This window comes from Caretta caretta, chromosome 3 (assembly GCF_965140235.1).
Source record: "Caretta caretta isolate rCarCar2 chromosome 3, rCarCar1.hap1, whole genome shotgun sequence".
Lineage (NCBI taxonomy): Eukaryota > Metazoa > Chordata > Testudines > Cheloniidae > Caretta > Caretta caretta.
Window position 1 is genome coordinate 148247159 of NC_134208.1, and position 20489 is coordinate 148267647.

At 41.6% G+C, this 20489-nt stretch overlaps 1 protein-coding gene across 8 annotated transcripts in view; it reads left to right on the forward strand.

Moving 5' to 3' along the window:
• LTBP1 (latent transforming growth factor beta binding protein 1) overlaps window positions 1-20489 on the forward strand; it is a 379724-nt gene that overhangs the window by 132933 nt on the left and 226302 nt on the right. For 6 of the 8 annotated variants that reach the window (XM_048843595.2, XM_075127005.1, XM_048843599.2 and 3 more), the window contains exon 5: window positions 13118-13285. In XM_048843595.2, the coding sequence (XP_048699552.1) occupies window positions 13118-13285 (168 nt within the window). Of the gene's footprint in view, window positions 1-12712; window positions 13286-20489 lie in introns of those variants that run through there. The other 2 variants (XM_048843602.2, XM_048843603.2) reach the window with 2 other exon arrangements.

Genomic DNA, 20489 nt, shown 5'->3' on the forward strand with positions numbered 1-20489 from the left:
ATAACAAATATATCAGAGGTCTGGCACTTAATGAAGTAGTTAATGAAGAAGGCAACAGTGAGATAATAGAATCGTGGCAAAAATAATTGAGGGGCAGAGTTTTAAAAAATGGAAAGAAAAAGGCAACCAGTAGTTGGTGGCAATAATGTAATTGTAATGGTTTGGCCACAACTAATTAAGGGATAGCTTCCCAAATCCTTATTCCCTCTTATTCATAATATTTTTGTGTATGTGATCATTGTACACACACACTTTAGATAATATAGTAGGCCAGTGGGTACTTTTTATATAATACAATCTAGTATAAGGCCATGTAGATCTTGGATGAACTAAAACTGTAGTGCTGTGTCTAGTTTCCGTGATAAGCCTAGTTTCCTCCTGACACCCTCCTAGCTTCCTGGAAATACTCCTACTAAGCTAGTGGAAATAGAATTGAATGTGGGGTATGGAAATTCAGTCAAACTGAGTATCTGAAAAGAGGGAAAACATTTTATCTTCTTTGCAAATAGGTGCCCTAAATCAGTGCTGTTAAAGAAATATTAGTGTGCAACTATGGAAAATCTTTTGCAATCCATGAATGTTCTAGTCTTTGCTCTGCACTCATGGCTATCATTACAAAGGCTAAGGGCTATGACTGGTCTTTATACAGACAAGGTTTGAGTGGCGGAGATTTTCTTCCCATGCTTGGAATGCATAAGGGCCAGGCAGAATTTCAGTCTTTGTTCTCAGAAGTGTGTAGATACTCCTCCATTCCTATTTCCCCAGGGGTGCCTGGCACACTAAAAGGAAGGGGGCGGGGGCGCTACAAGGAAGGGGGCAGGGGCGCTATCCTCACCTGCATTGACCTGCAGAGTGAGGCTGCGCAGCTGTGAGAATACGGTGAATCTTGTAGTGTTTAGGACTGGACAATGCATAGCTAAGAGTAAGGGTTCCCTGAACCCCCCAGTGTACACTCACCCTGCACATTAGTAGATTCAGGGAACCCTTACTCTGGGCTATGCATTGGGCATCAAGTTGAAACGTTTTTTGTCTAAATTCCTTTGCTCCTAATGTAAATTGATCTTCCGCACCCTGACTGATAGAGGAACGAGGCAAAATCTTCTGGGAGTTTTTAAAGCCATGGTTTAAATTGCTCTAATCTCTGGGGAAAATTGTTGATTTGTTAATGATCAGGATGATTTGTTGTTCATGACTCAGTGGTGCTTTCCCTGTATATTGTTAAAGGTTAAATAGATCGTCATTAAACAAAAAATATAAATAAACTTTTTACTTCCACAGTAGATTTTTATACAATGTCAGCTTTCCTTTTGGCTGAAAAAACAAATCCGCTGGGAATAATTAAACCAGGTGGGGTGGTAAAATAACTGGGAGAGACCAGCTTTAGGAAATAAGTCATTTCCTTCTAAGTTATTTTTTTGTCAGCGATTAAAAAGAAGTTGGTCAACTAAAAAGTTCAAAAAAATTGAATTTTTAGCTTAAGAGGAAGTACTTTTAACAAGAGAGGAAGAGAGAAAAGATAGAGCTGCATTTTTGAGGTCTCCGAATTCTTTCAAGTTTATCTATGTTTTTGCACAGACATTTTCCTTGTTAAGACTGTTTGAAGTTGCCTTTCGCATCCCCATCATAATGTCTACTGTCCTACGGAATGATTGACTGGTTATTTAAATGTACCCTCCAAATAACAAAAAAATTAGTACTATAATGTAATCAAGGAACAAAAGTTGTGAGTGGAGACTTTCTTTTTCTGCCCTCAACATATATGTAGGTGTACGTGATTTTTATTAAATTTCTGGATAATTTTCTCCTTCCCACTTGTCACTCAACTTCACATTTGGGATGATACAGTCTTCTTCATAACAAGAGCTGGGAATGGGCTACAGCACATGGATCACTTGATGATTACCTGTTCTGTTCATTCCCTCTGTGGCACCTGACATTGGCCACTGGCGGAAGACAGGATACTGGGCTAGATGGACCTTTGGTCTGACCCAGTATGGCCATTCTTATGTTTTTAAGAGCCTGCTCCTGCTCCCTCTGACATCAATAGCAAAACCTCTCACTGACTTCCTTTAAAGTAGGTTCATGCACCAAATATTCTGAGGTCTTTTTAAACTATGGAATGTCATCATGATTAGAAAGCCTGCAGCATGCTGTAACTGTGAGGCTAGCCATGTAAACTTCAGAGGGATGTGTGTAATTCAAATAAATTTTTTAAAAAATCCACATATTCATAAAAGCAAAAAAAAAATTTTATAGTAATTCTTCCAGAAAGAGATCTGTACAGATTAGCATTATAGACAAAGTGACCCAGGAGGTTAACCTGAGGGATTTTTATGCCTTCTATAACCCTGTGCCAGGTATGGCCAAAACAGCTGTCAGGACCATGTGGTCCTAGACCCCGCCAACTGCCTCACTCTTCAGTACATTCATTCTTCCTACTAAAATATAACAGACCAAATCCCCACTGGTCACAATGGAGGGGTAGGGGAAAAATCTTTACTTGGCTTTTATTCTCCATTTCTGATGCTATTAGATTGTCAGGTCTTCAGGGTAGAGACTGTCTTTATTGTTGTTTATGGTACAGCACTGAGTACACTTTTTAGTTCTCCACTAAACAATTAATCTATATTAAACATCTGTCATGCTCATCACCACTCTGTTTCAGCACCTTACAAAGGAGAAGAAAGACAAAGTTACGAATGCATGAATATGTGATACCAGTTTGAGACTAAACTTAGTTCTCAGTTGCACCTTTGCAACTCCATTGGGAATTTGGCCCAAGATAACTTAACAAACAATACCCATTTAGCACTGTTTAGCACATGCCTCCAGCAGTCTCTGTAGGCAGTGGTCTTGTGGACACGCAGAAATAACTGAAACTAGCTCTGTATACCAGAAATATCGAAGGAAGTGGTAGTAATGTTAGCTGAGTTCCCTCAAAGTTAATCTATCCCTCAGCTGATGCACTAAAGACAGTGGTGGAGCCAAGTTTTGCAACCAGGGGGTGAGGATTGGGTGGGGGGTACGGCAATGGTTCAGTGGTGGTGCCACCTTCAAGTATACCTTTTAGCTTGCTAATTTCACCCATGCTGCCATGCCTGTGTATTATGACTCTTCCCCCAATCTGGTAAAAAAGTGTTTGGGAATCCTTTACAAGTGTACCCACATTTCAAAGGGGATACCCCATGCAGACAGGAGTGACCCTTTGTGGCCTCCTGACACCACCTCCCCCCAGGTAAGTTCTCCTTTCAGGGTGGCAAATATAGCAGCGTGCTTCTCCATGCACAGGCTGCCCTGGAGGGATCCCCACTGCTGTCCCCCACTCCAGGGAATCATAGAATACCAGGGTTGGAAGGGACCTCAGGAGGTCATCTAGTCCAACCCCCTGCTCAAAGCAGGACCAATCCCCAATTTTTGGCCCAATCCCTAATGGCCTCCTCAAGGATTGAACTCACAACCCTGGGTTTAGCAGGCCAATGCTCAAACCACTGAGCTATCCCTCCCCCCTACTCATGAGATACTGTTAAACGAAATAAACTTTTCTATAGCAATGGAAGGAGAGCCTGTAGAATTCTAGGGCAGAGAGATTTATTCACTTTGTTTCCTAATCCCAGTGAAGAATGGAGGTTGGTAACCCTAGTTTCCTTAGTTCCTACCCTAGATCCTCAGGACTGGCTTTTGGCTTTCAGCTTACAGGATGTCTATTTCCATACAGCTGTTCAACCGGACCCTCAGGAAATACCTTATGTTGCTTGTGGGAAAGTTGCATTATCGATACAGGGTGCTTTCCTTTGGCCTCTCCGCAGCTCCCAGAGTATTGACCGCGTGCCTCACAGTTATGGCTGCCTATCTAAGGATACAAGGGGAGTGCAAATCTACTTAGCCCTGGTCTACACTAGGACTTTAGGTCGAATTTAGCAGCGTTAAATCGATGTAAACCTGCACCCGTCCACACAATGAAGCCCTTTATTTCAACTTAAAGGGCTCTTAAAATCGATTTCCTTACTCCACCCCTGACAAGTGGATTAGCGCTTAAATCGACGTTGCCGGCTCGAATTTGGGGTACTGTGGACACAATTCGATGGTATTGGCCTCCGGGAGCTATCCCAGAGTGCTCCATTGTGACCGCTCTGGACAGCACTCTCAACTCAGATGCACTGGCCAGGTAGACAGGAAAAGAACCACGAACTTTTGAATCTCATTTCCTGTTTGGCCAGCGTGGCAAACTGCAGGTGACCATGCAGAGCTCATCAGCACAGGTGACCATGATGGAGTCCCAGAATCGCAAAAGAGCTCCAGGATGGACCGAACGGGAGGTACGGGATCTGATCGCTGTTTGGGGAGAGGAATCCGTGCTATCAGAACTCCGTTCCAGTTTTCGAAATGCCAAAACCTTTGTGAAAATCTCCCAGGGCATGAAGGACAGAGGCCATAACAGGGACCCGAAGCAGTGCCGCGTGAAACTGAAGGAGCTGAGGCAAGCCTACCAGAAAACCAGAGAGGCGAACAGCCGCTCTGGGTCAGAGCCCCAAACATGCCGCTTCTATGATGAGCTGCATGCCATTTTAGGGGGTTCAGCCACCACTACCCCAGCCGTGTTGTTTGACTCCTTCAATGGAGATGGAGGCAATATGGAAGCAGGTTTTGGGGACGAAGAAGATGATAGCTCACAGCAAGCAAGCAGAGAAACCGGTTTTCCCGACAGCCAGGAACTGTTTCTCACCCTAGACCTGGAGCCAGTACCCCCCGAACCCACCCAAGGCTGCCTCCTGGACCCAGCAGGCGGAGAAGGGACCTTTGGTGAGTGTACCTTTTAAAATACTATACATGGTTTAAAAGCAAGCATGTGAAAGGATTACTTTGCCCTGGCATTTGCGGTTCTCCAGGATGTAGTCCTAAAGCCTTTGCAAAAGGTTTCTGGGGAGGGCAGCCTTATTGCGTCCTTCATGGTAGGACACTTTACCACTCCAGGCCAGTAACACGTACTCGGGAATCATTGTAGAACAAAGCATTGCAGTGTATGTTTGCTGGCATTCAAACATCCGTTCTTTATCTCTCTGTGTTATCCTCAGGAGAGTGAGATATAATTCATGGTCACCTGGTTGAAATAGAGTGCTTTTCTTCAGGGGACACTCAGAGGAGCCCATTCCTGCTGGGCTGTTTGCCTACGGCTAAACAGAAATGTTCCCCGCTGTTAGCCACAGGGAGGGGGGAAGGTTGAGGGAGTAGTCACGCGGTGGGAGGAGGCAAAATGCAACCTTGTAACGAAAGCACATGTGCTATGTATGTAATCTTAACAGCAAGGTTTACCCTGAAAGAGTGTAGCCACTGTTTTATAAAATGTGTCTTTTTAAATACCGCTGTCCCTTTTTTTTTCTCCACCAGCTGCATGTGTTTCAATGATCACAGGATCTTCTCCTTCCCAGAGGCTAGTGAAGCTTAGAAAGAAAAAAAAACGCACTCGCGATGAAATGTTCTCCGAGCTCATGCTGTCCTCCCACACTGACAGAGCACAGACGAATGCGTGGAGGCAAATAATGTCAGAGTGCAGGAAAGCACAAAATGACCGGGAGGAGAGGTGGCGGGCTGAAGAGAGTAAGTGGCGGGCTGAAGAGAGGGCTGAAGCTCAAATGTGGCGGCAGCGTGATGAGAGGAGGCAGGATTCAATGCTGAGGCTGCTGCAGGACCAAACCAGTATGCTCCAGTGTATGGTTGAGCTGCAGCAAAGGCAGCTCGAGCACAGACTGCCCCTGCTGCCCCTCTGTAACCAACCGCCCTCCTTCCCAAGTTCCATAGCCTCCACACCCAGACGCCCAAGAACGCGGTGGGGGGGCCTCCGCCCAACCAGCCACTCCATCACAGAGGATTGGCCAAAAAAAAGAAGGCTGTCATTCAATAAATTTTAAAGTTGTAAACCAAAGTGCTGTGCTTAAAGTGCTGTGTGGCATTTTCCTTCCCTCCTCCACCACCCCTCCTGGGCTACCTTGGTAGTCATCCCCCTATTTGTGTGATGAATGAATAAAGAATGCATGAATGTGAAGCAACAATGACTTTATTGCCTCTGCAAGCGGTGATTGAAGGGAGGAGGGGCGGGTGGTTAGCTTACAGGGAAGTAGAGTGAACCAAGCGGCGGAGGGTTTCATCAAGGAGAAACAAACAGAACTTTCACACCGTAGCCTGGCCAGTCATGAAACTGGTTTTCAAAGCTTCTCTGATGCGTACCGCGCCCTCCTGTGCTCTTCTAACCGCCCTGGTGTCTGGCTGCGCGTAACCAGCAGCCAGGCGATTTGCCTCAACCTCCCACCCCGCCATAAACGTCTCCCCCTTACTCTCACAGATATTGTGGAGCACACAGCAAGCAGTAATAACAGTGGGAATATTGGTTTCGCTGAGGTCTAAGCGAGTCAGTAAACTGCGCCAGCGCGCCTTTAAACGTCCAAATGCACATTCTACCACCATTCTGCACTTGCTCAGCCTGTAGTTGAACAGCTCCTGACTACTGTCCAGGCTGCCTGTGTGCGGCTTCATGAGCCATGGCATTAAGGGGTAGGCTGGGTCCCCAAGGATACATATAGGCATTTCAACATCCCCAACAGTTATTTTCTGGTCTGGGAATAAAGTCCCTTCCTGCAGCTTTTGAAACAGACCAGAGTTCCTGAAGATGCGAGCATCATGCACCTTTCCCGGCCATCCCACGTTGATGTTGGTGAAACGTCCCTTGTGATCCACCAGAGCTTGCAGCACTATCGAAAAGTACCCCTTGCGGTTTATGTACTCGGCGGCTTGGTGCTCCGGTGCCAAGATAGGGATATGGGTTCCGTCTATAGCCCCACCACAGTTAGGGAATCCTATTGCAGCAAAGCCATCCACTATGACCTGCACATTTCCCAGGGTCACTACCCTTGATATCAGCAGATCTTTGATTGCGTGGGCTACTTGCATCACAGCAGCCCCCACAGTAGATTTGCCCACTCCAAATTGATTCCCAACTGACCGGTAGCTGTCTGGCGTTGCAAGCTTCCACAGGGCTATCGCCACTCGCTTCTCAACTGTGAGGGCTGCTCTCATCTTGGTATTCATGCGCCTCAGGGCAGAGGAAAGCAAGTCACAAAGTTCCATGAAAGTGCCCTTACGCATGCGAAAGTTTCGCAGCCACTGGGAATCGTCCCAGACCTGCAACACTATGCGGTCCCACCAGTCTGTGCTTGTTTCCCGAGCCCAGAATCGGCGTTCCACAGCATGAACCTGCCCCATTAGCACCATGATGCATGCATTGGCAGGGCCCATGCTTTCAGAGAAATCTGTGTCCATGTCCTGATCACTCACGTGACCGCGCTGACGTCGCCTCCTCGCCCGGTATCGCTTTGCCAGGTTCTGGTGCTGCATATACTGCTGGATAATGCGTGTGGTGTTTAATGTGCTCCTAATTGCCAAAGTGAGCTGAGCGGCCTCCATGCTTGCCTTGGTATGGCGTCTGCACAGAAAAAGGGCGCGGAACGATTGTCTGCCGTTGCTCTGACGGAGGGAGGGGCGACTGACGACACGGCTTACAGGGTTGGCTTCAGGGAGCTAAAATCAACAAAGGGGGTGCCTGTACATCAAGGAGTATTTCAGGCAGGACTTCACGGAGGGTTCCAATAAGAAATGGTGCACCTAAGTTATCGTTCTTATTGGAACAAGGAGGTTAGCCTGGCCTCTGACTGATACATGGCTAGATTTACCTCGCTGCACCTTCTCTGTGAGTGACTGCAGTGTGACCTAGAGGAATGAGTCCCCTAGACAGGGGAGGAGGCAAATGAGTACAAAACAAATCTGGTCTATTTCTTGTTTTGACCCACTCCATCTATCTTTTACATCTTTGGCTGGCAGCAGACGGTGCAGAAGGACTGCATGCCATCCACATCTCATGGCTGCTCGGCAGAAGATGGTACAGTACGACTGCTAGCCATCCCCATCTCTTGCCTGCCTGGCAGAAGATGGTACAATACGACTGCTAGCAATCCTCATCTCTTGCCTGCCTGGCAGAAGATGGTACAGTACGACTGCTAGCAGTCCGTATCGCCTGCCCGCTCACCATAAGACGGTTCAATAGGACTGACTGCAGGACTAAAGAGAATGACCTGGTCAAGTCACTCCAAATTTAGTCCCTGCACCCATGTCTGCCCAGGCGCTCCCAGCCAACGTGGCCAGGAGCACCTCGGACATGACGATGACGGCTACCAGTCGTACTGTACCGTCTGCTGCCACAAGGCAAGGGGTTGCTGCTACGGTGTAGCAATGCCGTACCACATCTGCCAGCACCCAGGAGACATACAGTGACGGTTACCTGAGCGGGCTCCATGCTTGCAGTGATATGGCGTCTGCACAGGTAACTCAGGAAAAAAGGCGCGAAACGATTGTCTGCCCTTGCTTTCACGGAGGGAGGGAGGGAACGGGGGCCTGACGATATGTACCCAGAACCACCCGCGACAATGTTTTAGCCCCATCAGGCATTGGGATCTCAACCCAGAATTCCAATGGGCAGCGGAGACTGCGGGAACTGTGGGATAGCTACCCACAGTGCAACGCTCCGGAAGTCGACTCTAGCCTCGGTACTGTGGAAGCGCTCCGCCGAGTTAATGCACTTAATGCACTTAGAGCATTTTCTGTGGGGACACACACACTCGAATATATAAAACCGATTTCTAAAAAACCGACTTCTATAAATTCGACCTTATTCCATAGTGTAGACATACCCATAGAGCTTGACACCCGGTTACCAGAAGTTGATCTCCTCAACAAGTGCCAGCAGTCTAGCCTTGAGAGCACTGTATGCTGGGACTCATGGCATGGGGCTACATCTGCCCCACCCCTAATTGGCCACTGGCCCAACCATCCCAAGCAAACTCCTATGGATGTCAATCTGAAGGAAACCCTAAGGTGCAGGGGGAGCTGCACCAGGCTGGGGGTGGGGGCCCAATATGAGGGAGGGGAAGGGACAGCATGCAATATATGGGTGGAACAATGGAGTGATAATACCAGGGGGACTGGCTTCCAGACATTGGGTATGGATGGGGGCAAGGGACCGGGGGAGACCAGGGCACAGAGGAGCAATGGGGTGAGGTTCAGGATGCTATGGGACACAAATGGGGTGGGGTTATCGTGAGGCCATTCGGGCATGGGGAAAAATAGAGGGCAGGACCCCAGAGGGACAGGTGGGATGGGGGTAATACAGGGGGCACAGAGGGGGAAAGGAGGACTAATGGAGGGAGGTGCCCCAGAGGGCTGCACAAGGCTGTGGGCTCCCCCACGCTGCCCCCACCCCCAAGCCCTTCAGCTGCATGATCTGTGCTGAGGCCTCTGCACATGTGACACACATTAACAGGTTGTTGCACTTTGATCTAGACCTGTTTCAGAGAGGACTAGATCTAAGTGCAATAAGGAACTGTTAATGCATGTCAGGGTGTATGTGGACAGTGAGTCTGTGCAGCAACGGGCTAGTCCACTATAGATCACACCCGAGCAACTGCCTACCTTGCTTATACCTAGAGCAGCCTCTGTGCACTATACCCTTGAAGAGGCACCACCAGGACTCCTAAAGGCTGCTGGGTGGGGCAATTGCCCCCCATCCCCCTATAGCTCTGACATTGACCGAAGACCTAGTTTACACCTGCCTCTTCTAGCTTGAGGAAATCAAGACTTTTAAATCCTCTCTAGTTCTACTATTAATTTTCTCGATAGCTTTGCTTATGATGCTGTGTCTCTATTATCTGCTCCTGGAGCCTCTTTTCTTCTTCATGTAGGCTCACTTGCTTATCCTATTTTGCCACCATTTTGCTATTATATTATCATGAGAATATCAAATGGAAAGTCAGTCCTGCAGCAAGGGTTTCCATTTCCATGGCTTTCTTTCAAATGGATCATGAGGTGCCTACACTATACTTCTGTCTATAAATAAAGAACATGAGCTAAGCTATGGTGTTGATGTCACCACCATACACTATCATAAATTTGTTTGGAAAAAGTAGAAGCTCCAGTTTTGTTCCTGTCAATAGCACAATGGCATTATCTTCTGAAGTTCATTAGGTAAAGATGAAATATAGTGTGTACGTGACCTTAAATTACATTGTCCTCCCACACTGTAAATTAGGCAAACTTGAGGAAGGGGTCAAGGCCATAGCTGTTCTGTACTTTGTCAAGTCTGAAATAATTGTTATTTTTAACATCAACTCTGCCAAATCTACTAAGAAAGCATTGGAGGATACTGTTTCTCAGATAGGATTAAGTCATACCCTCCTGTGAAAAACCCACAGAAGAAGGGAAGAGGATGCAGAAAACTCTGAGCTCACCTGGCAGTTTCTGCCCAATGCTTTCTTTCAGAATAAAAGTTTGTGGTCTCTTCTTTTCCCCTTCTATTTAGGGATATATATATATCATGCTCATGAGTATTGTATCTGAACCTGAGGATATGCAGGGAAAGTAAGATCCGTAATTATAAGGGAAGATAAGGGAGGAGCATCTCTTGTCTTTTTTTTCCTCCCTGTGGTCCATGGACCCCTCTTTTCCGCAGACAGATGCTCAACACGCACCCTACAGGGGTGCTTTCTCCTTCTTTGCACCCTATCCATGTGTCTGGCTGAGGGAGTGAAAGCTAAGGGTACTTGCCAGCCAAGCAGGAAAAAGAAGAATGTTAGTTCCAGGGGTGCCCTGAAAAAGTGAATTGGTGATCTATCAAAAAGATAGTACAAGTATTCCAATCACCATTTGTCACTTTATATCCTCTGCCTTTAATCCTCTATGGCTTTGATTGCATGGCTGTGTGAATACCTTACTGACCTGGAAGGCCACCTGTAAAGATTTTAGGGAGACTCTTCACTCTTATAGACATGGGCCAACATTTTAAAACCTGGTTGTCTAATGTTAGACTCCTAAATTCATATTTAGGCATGTAAACTTACTTGCCAAAATCCTCCCTCTCTCTGAGACACACACACATACACACACACACAGCAGTAGAAGACTGCAAATTTACAATCGTAAAAGTGAGAGCTAACTGAATGTTGGGTCTAATCCTAAAACTCAGGCCCACCAATCACTCAACATGTTCCTGCCACAGATATTTTCACAGAAATTATTAGCTGTGTAGTAAAAATTATTTTGTTGATCAAATTGTATTTTAGCTCTGTTCCCAAATTGTGCTACTGCTCAGGACTTGGCAGTGTTGTACAGTGATTCCGGAACACAATTAGAACATGATTTAGTTTCATCTACACTAGCAAAGCCAAATTGTGTTTTAGCTGAGTCGGGACACTAATGTGAGTCTCCCAGTGCAGTCGTTTTTACAGTGTAGGCAGGACCTACTTTTGTTATTCAACTAAGCATGTTTTTTTACTCAGATTACTTCATAAAGGAAACCTGTTACAAAAATGACTTCAAAATATAAAATAGTCTTTTTTTTCCCTGGGAAATAACTTATTTTTTTAAAGAAATCTTCCAAATAAAATATAAAACACTAATATTTCTTGTTAAACTGTCTTAGGTGCTTTTAAATCTGTCTTTTGGAAGTCTTCACAATTCAAGCCATTTAATTTCTGTTTGTCAGGGAAGGTATATCAGTAGTTGTTATAAACAATGGCTTAGCTCTGAAAAATCTAAAATGCCTTTAAATTAATTAAAATTAATGAAATCAGACGGTTGACTAAATGCTTTATTTCTAGCCTATGCTTGTTTTTTAAGTATTGTTTAGGATAAGGTGGAAGCATCTGTAATGCAGCTGCTGGTCAACTAGAGTAATGCCCTTTGTTGCAGACAAGACAGTTGGCACAATTGTTTTAATTTATTTATTTCATAAAGAGCCAGAAACAATATAAATTTATATTCTTTTGAAGTGGGAAGATTTTCTTCATCTTCCTGAGTTTTATCAAAAAATATTTACCTACAGGGTATTTCATAAAGTAGATTGGGCAGATTGTGGGTAATCTAACTGCTTTTGCTGCTGTGGCAGTATAAGAAAAGAGATGTTCTCTCTCTTTATGTCTCATTTTGTGGAGCTTAAAATTGTTTTTTAAATGTAAAATTTGAGATGGACAATTTTCACAAATGTATCCTAATATATTTACAGGTACTTGACAAAATAGTAATAACTAAAAATAAAACAACAAAATAGATTTTATTTGGAAATAGTTTCAAAATAGAATCCCTTCTTTGCTTTTTTCTTTTTCTTTAGCTTTAGTTTTTGGCTTTAACATCCAGGTGAGCGGCCAAATAGATCCATAATGTAAAACCTACTTAAGACAAATGGTTTACATGATGGATGAATTTGGCCTGAGGAGTTTAAAGTCAAATTAGTATATGGTCAATCTTTGTTACCTTTTAAAAAACAAAACAAAAAACAACCATACAAACAAAAGGGGAAAATGGCAGATTTTCTCCTATAATAATTTATAAGAGTTCTAAAGTAGTACTTTAAACTATGGATACTTATTAGGCCTTTCCCCTGCTTCACCTTTGTTTAAGTATAAACAGTTGATTGCAAAACTCAATCTATAATATGTAAATCCAGGTGGAGTAATAGTGCCAAGAAACTGAAGAAAAAAAAAAAGGGTCCAGGCAGCTGCGTCACAGGGTTTGATCACTTCAGGCTGGGGTGCCAGGAGATTTGAGACAGATGTTTTCAGACATGCCGCATGCCTAAAACATTTCCAGGGGTTGAGCTACAAATAGTGACTTAATAAGTGCAGAAACAGGAAAAGTATGCAGGAGGACACAAGAGTTTATTCACCCCTAGGTGCACAGTCAGCCTCTTTACATTACATCTGCTTGTCAGAGTTGGCTATTTAAGCTGTCATGCCCTTGGTATTGCTCTTTGTCTGACTGTGAATAAAGTGCAGCATTGTGATTACTAATCCTACTCCAGTGACTTGACTTTAAATGTGGTTTTGGAGTGCATCCCGGAGTTCTGTTTGCTAAGCTTCCTACTCCTGTTCCAGAGACACCACTGGAGATCGATGAGAGAGAGCACTGCAGGCTGCCTCCTCCTGTAGACCTGTCGCTTTTTTCTTTTTAATCGTTTGAAGGAAGTCAATGGATACCAAAGTGATCTGTTTGTTTTTCTTTTTTTCTTTGCCTCCACTCGCAGTGGGAAATCACACTGGCCGCATCAAGGTGGTCTTTACACCCAGCATCTGTAAAGTGACTTGTACCAAGGGCAATTGTCAGAACAACTGTGAGAAGGGAAATACCACCACCCTCATTAGTGAAAATGGCCATGCAGCTGACACCCTGACAGCCACTAATTTCCGAGTAGGTAAGTACCCTCAAACCATACTTCTCCTTAGCTTTCTTGGCTAACAGAGAAAGGAAGATTTTTAGTGATTAGTATCAGTTGTGCATCTGTTACTCTTTGTGTGGAGAGACTGTGCTTAAGTAAAAGCAATTGTATGTCAGACAAGGTTTTTGGTTTCCCTCTGAAATGTTCTTGATAATTTCCCAGATGTCCTAAAGAGAATATAACTGCATTTATAATCTAAAGTTTCAGTTGCAGGACTACAATGTATTGGACTATAGCTTTTGCTGAAAAACCCATAAGTCAAAGCTTGGATTAATACATTCTGAAAGATTTGTCAGATACCAAACAAAAGTTTGGGTTTCGCCCATTTATTTAAACTGTAGTAAATGAAGGTGAAAACTAGTTTGAGTTAGTGAAACTATCCTGAAAAGCTCTGTCTGAGAGTTGCCCGACTCTGCATTCCTATTACAGTACAGAGTTGCCAGCTTACAACTCTTGCCTTTTTTGTGCTGTGAATAAAGCAGATTTATTATCAGAGAGGTAGCCGTGTTAGTCTGGATCTATAAAAGCAGCAAAGAGTCCTGTAGCACCTTATAGACTAACAGACATATTGGTGCATAAGCTTTCATGGGTGAATACATCCGATGAAGTGGGTATTCACCCACGAAAGCATATGCTCCAATGCATCTGTTAGTCTATAAGGTGCTACAGGACTCTTTGCCACTTTTACAGATTTATTATGTATGTAATATCTTAACAGGAGATTGAAATTTTAGAAATATAATTAATATTTCTGACATATTGTAATCTCTCTGTTGAAAGTAATCATTACTACTAATGCTCATACTTCTATACTTGTTGAATGAGTATCTACAGTATACTAGTCTGTAATCTAAAACTGATAAGTTATGGTGAAACAAATCCTGAATAATTTTTGGGATAATAGGTTTACATAGTTTAACTGCACTATATAATATAATGATGGTAGTACCTCTTGTGCAAAAATATTTTTCCGTAAATTAAGAGAAATCTAGATATGTAGAGATGGCATATTGACTTTAAATTCTTTATTTCACTAAAACATTTTCTTGCTGCTGTTGAGAGTGGATTTTTTGTTGTTATGAAAATACTATAGTATTTTTATCTCCACACCTTTTTTAATCAATTATTTTGCCAATGTGCACTCAAGGAATCATAGATATGCACATTATAATTTTAGGAAAAAAAACGAGGACTCCTTTTGGCACTTTAGAGACTAACAAATTTATTTGGGCATAAGCTTTCGTGGGCTAGACCCCACTTCATCAGATGTATGAAGTAAAAGATACAGGACCAGGTATAAATACATGAAAGGATGTGGGTTGCTTTACCAAGTGTTAGGTCAGTCTAATGAAATAAGTCAATTAACAGCAGGATACCAACAGAGGAGAAATAACTTTTGAAGTGGTAAGAGAGTGGCCCATTACAGACAGTTGACAAGAAGGTGTGAGTAACAGTAGGGAGAAATTAGTATTGGGGAAATTAAGTTTAGGTTTTGTAATGACCCAATTTTAGTTTCTTGCTAGTATAAACAAAATGTCAGGCAGCATTGATGGTAGCCAATGCTGCCCTTTTAAAAGTGCACTATATTTCAGTTTCTGAGGGAGGGAAAAATTCAATTCTTCTCTTACATCCAGGCAGAAGATGCAAAGTACAGAGCAGTCACTCTATGACTGTTACTAGATTACCTTGCTGTGGATGCAAACTCTTTTGAAATCTAAGCACACTCCTTGACAATGCACTTTGGTATAACATGCACCTTAGTATAAGATACATTTTCTTTTTGCTGTAAAAACAAGATTTGTAAAAAGAGGAATACAACACCGATGTCGTTGTGAAGTGTGGATATTCTGAGACTTTTTTTAAAAAAGGATTTTACTAACGAATGCTAAATTAATTACTTGTAATTGACATTTACTGTTAATATGGGTTTTTATTAATTTTTGGCAGTTGCCACAGCTAAGCAATTTCCTTATTTGAATTTATTTTTGATAGAAAGGATAAAACATTGAGAATGGGCACTTACCTAGTTTATTTGTGTGTAAAACTGTGCTGTAATCTGATTTCTTCACAAATATTTGAAAACTTTGAGAGAGAGTAGAAATCAACCTGTTAAAACATGTAACACACCTTCCTTCCTGGACTGAGGCCAGATATTTTTTGATTCAGCATGTACAGTAGCTTCTTAAAAGTACTCGGCAAAAGCAGTATATTATATTATTCGGTGAAAAGGAAGGGGAACGTTATGTTTGGAAATGCATACTAATAAGTGATTGTGCATTTATAGATATTTATTAATTTAGTTGTATTCATCATAATGATTTCTCTACTTCATACACTTATGTTATAGACATATAAACAGAAACAAACCAAAAGCATGCTCAGTTGCTCCCAGGATAGTTATCTTCATAAAAATTAAGAAGACTAGGATCTAAGCAAAGATTTTTGGGCTCTCCAGTTACAAATATAATTAGCATGTGAATTTAAAATATTTCTTAAGAGTAAGACCAAGGCTGAACAAGTGCATCTGTAGACTCAGTTACTTCAGTGGTCCCTAATTTTCAGGGACCTCTTGACTGATTCAGGGCTTAAAGCACATGTTTTGATGATGATCTGTATGGTACAAATGTCCCAGTTCTGATAATTGGCAGGTGTCTCACATTAAATTAGGCCTGTCCTGATCAAGACATTCTCCTAACATACAAACTAGTGATTATCTGAGCCTTGTCAGAGTCTCCTGGTTTTTTTTTTAAATGTAGTATATTTTATTTGTGCTGTTGGCGGAAAAGACCCTGTTCTGATATTGCTTAATGCTGGACAGTGTAGAGTTACAGAATGATACATGCAGGTGCTTTGTGCGATCATTTTCTATTGAAGATGTGCAGCTATGAAAACAGCATGTTTAGGTGAGAGAAAATATGTTTTTACCTTTCTGTTTTTTAAAACCAAATTTTCCATCGCCTTAGAGACAGCAGCAAAATTGTGTTTATATGTGCAAGTTTAAATTGTTTGCTTGGAGATTGAAATTAGCAGTTGTGCTGTTACACTGTGGATGAGCTTTAGTGCTCATAATGAACAAACTTTAGTTTAATATTCATTTTCAATCCTAGCTTTGCAAATACTTGTATTGCTGCAGTTAGAATTTTAGGCAGAACACACCGTGATACCTATAATAATGTTTCCCAAGCATTTCCACTCTAATGGGTCATTTTTGGTTTCCTAAAATTTTTTCCTAAAAATCAGTGTTTTATCTTTTCAGATGAAACTTGGTATACTAGCTCTTAGTCAGGGAGCAAAATTTTTCTGAAAGTTTTTTTCCCCAGAAATGGGTGACTGGTTTTCAAGCACATACAGCTTGGGAGAAACATGGTTTTTCAGGTTTCAGAGTAACAGCTGTGTTAGTCTGTATTCGCAAAAAGAAAAGGAGTACTTGTGGCACCTTAGAGACTAACCAATTTATTTGAGCATGAGCTTTCGTGAGCTAGTGAGCTGTAGCTCACAAAAGCTCGTGCTCAAATAAATTGGTTAGTCTCTAAGGTGCCACAAGTACTCCTTTTCTTTTTATGGTTTTTCAGCTAACTAAAAAAAAATGGCAGCCTTTTCTGAAGAGCTCTAGCACTTTATCTGGAGATGATGAAAACCCGATATTTTTAAGGCAGATAGTCCCTAGATTGTAGATGTGTCTTTTCATGAGAGTGAAATTTGGTTTTAAAAAAAATTACCTTGCACATGAATTTCATTACACAATGGGACTAATAAACTGCTAATGTTTCATTGGCATGAAGCATGTGTGAATAAATAATGTGAATGGAAATTTCTGCTGAAGAGATTATCTCTCTGTATTTCACGGATTATGCCCATATATGCATAAGAAAATTGAGTGGAATTTCAGTCTTACATATATGTAGGAGCTTGCATTATATGGTCTGTGTAGGTGGGTATGGAAGCATGCATACAAGATACAGCAAGGGCTCCTGCCTCATTCATTAGACACATTACACAGTCTATTACATCTAGCAAATAGTTGCACATTATAGCATTTTTTAAAAACAATTAGGAAAATCCATTTAAAAAAACTTAATTAAAAGACCATTACTTCTGTAAAGTGAAACATCAAAAGTTAGGAAATGCCAAAATTAAGGTAGTCTATGCAATCTTAATTCTGCCCCATTGTCTTATGATGCAACCTTTAATTATATGATCACATGCAATTTTTTCTACAGGACCATTGCCTGAATTGAGCTCTGTAAAAGAGGCAACCATTCAGTATTTTATGTTTAACTTCACTATTTAGTGTGTGGCCCTGTGCCTCACATATTGCACCTCTTTCAAGCCCTGCCCTGAATGAGTATTTTTTATTTATTTATAGATTTTTCGTGGTTATCATCTTTGTATCTGAGCACCTTACAAATTTTTCTTCACAATATTCCTGTGAGGTAGGGAAGTGATACTATCCCTATCTGGGGATTGGAGAAGATTTGTTTAAGTGTGCTCTCCCTTGGGGGAAAGGGGAGGTTCTTAATGGCTCTTTCCTTTCTCCTGTATTGCATAGGGCAGTCTAGTGAACACTTATGAGAACACCTCCTGCAGCTTCCCCAGACTGTGAAGTTAACACTCACTTTCTCTGGGACTGATGCTTTGCTCTTAGGGAGAGTGATTAGGGTGCCAGACTCTGTTCCTTAGAGCTATTGGTGCATGTGAACTGTTCTCACCTATGATATCATTGAACTGGGAATCAGAAGCTGCTAGTCCATTCTGCTTCTTTTTTCTCTTGGTCCCTATGAAGGTTTCCTCAATCTTCTCCCCTACACTGAAAGGTTACTAAGAGCACCCAGAGATCCTCTGTGGATATGGTTTTGTGATGTCACAGGTTAGAAATGAGTTTCATCCTCAGTGTCCCACAGGCATATAAATCAAATAGGGGTCAGAGATATCAGCACAGACCACAAAAATCTGTACATACTTATATACCCACTGCAATAATGCTCAAATACTTATATTATCAATAAGTGATGTCTTAGAAACAACTTGTATGCTTTATATAATGAATAGTACTGAATGATGGTGTAGCACATTTACATGCTTATATTATTAAAAAATGTTATCACATTGACAGCCCTACAGTAATATGTTTACTGTGTAGATTAGGTGTGTTTTTGGACAACTTCAGAGCCTTCCTCCATGATTTATAGACAGAAACCAAGCAGAAACACAAAGTGTTTTGCTCAAATTTTACTCTCTTTTGTGTTTATCCTGTATTTTATGACGGATATGCGACTTCCTCATGTCCCTGAGAAAAGATAACGCACATAGTTTTGCTCAAAATACACAATTATTTTGCACAGCTTAAATGTCAGAAAACAGATTTGTAAAGCCATGCAGTATGGTCCCTAGATACTGTGGTGACTGGGTGCATTTGCAGTGCCTAAGCAGGCACTATGCATTATCCCAGACTATATATTTTGGACCCACTGTGATTCAGTACATGTTGTAGAGCAGTGAAAAGACACTTGGGCACTACATTCTGAATCAATGAGCTCTTAGGATGGAACATAGTAGTGGCAACATGAGTTACTATGTAATTATCATTGTTTTAATAGGCTTTCTAGATAATTACTAAATTCTGTGAAAATATAATACAGTATATATATGGTAAGTGTTAATACTTTATCACAAATAAAGGCATGTTTTTTCAGACTTGTACTGCTCATTAATTTGTGTTGCCTCTTCAGTTTAAAGGTTAATTTTTATTTTTTTTAATTTTTATTAAAACAGTTCTGGAAAGTACTGTAGAAAACTCTTAGTTAAAACACAAATGTGACTTGTAAGGAAGCCAACATATTTTTAACTGTAGTCTTTGTATGAGAAGAGATCCAATAGCAATGAGTTGCAGTTAAATGTTTTTAAGGAAATTGCTTTTAAAAAGTAATGTAGGCATAGAAGAAAGAAAATGAACACCAGATTTCATTACTAAGAAACAGGATGCTAAATCATACCTTTTTTCTTTCCTTGTGTTGCTGCCATTTGCTTTTTAATACAGTGCCCAAGTTTGCTTTCATTGCTCCATTTTATCTGTGGAATCCCACAGGATTCAAGAGATACTGTAAAGCTATGATAACTGAGGAAACTTCTCAAGGACAGTTTGGTTAATGCTGATACATAAATAGCACAACCAGTCAGGCATATATTTCATATAAAAGTGGAGCGAAAAGACTAATGACATATAAAGGACAGTGTGCTAAGGAAGGCAGATTAGAAGGAAGCATAAAGTCAGACAAACAGCTTGTTGAACTATTTGGACAGAAGTGGAAAAGGGCTTAAAAACTTTTCTGGCTGCTTGTGTCAGACACTCAGTATTTAGTTTTCTACCTATTATAATTGTATTTTTATTCACTTGGCCACTTTGCTGCAAAAGGTCCAGTGAGAATACCAAAGGTGCAACACACTATTTAATGTATTTTCAACTTCCTCATTATTACACAGTGATCTCCAGTACTTTGTAAGTTGTGAAATTTACCCCTGGACAGAGGACCCACACAAGGCCCATGCACTACTTACATTTGAGTAAAGCACTGTTTTAGGTCTTCAGGTGGGACTTAGCTGGTACAAAGGTTTTGTGTGCATCCTTTGCCTATGGGTGAGTTTTACCTTGCCTGTATAGGAATTAGCATATGAAATCAAGTTGTAAAACTGGAGAATTACAAATCTCATTTGAAAACACCTTTCAGCTAGATTTTTTAAAAATTTTAAAGTTATTACTGACATAGTAAAGGAGCAGTAATTTTTTAAAAAAATATGATTTTCAAGTTGATGGCGGCCCTTTAAATGTTCTAATCAATGAGTAGGCTGTTTCTGAAGTAATTATTTAGTTCAGGCACAATATTTCATAGTTATTGTCCTTTCTTAATGAAATAATGATGTAGGAGCGTTTTGAATCTCCTTATAATATTAATAATATATTGGGTCAGACTTTTTATTGATTGTATACAGTGGATATTTAGAAGCATATGCAAATCTTGTAAAGTACTCAAAGAACCTTGTCTGGCAAAGTACTGGGGAAATGAAAAAGTTATGACAGGCTGAAGTTGTGTACACAACAAATAGATGGAGTTTTGCTCAAACACTGCTTACTTTTTCTTATGTTGTAAGTTCTACAGGCCAGATCCTCAGCTTGTGAAAATTG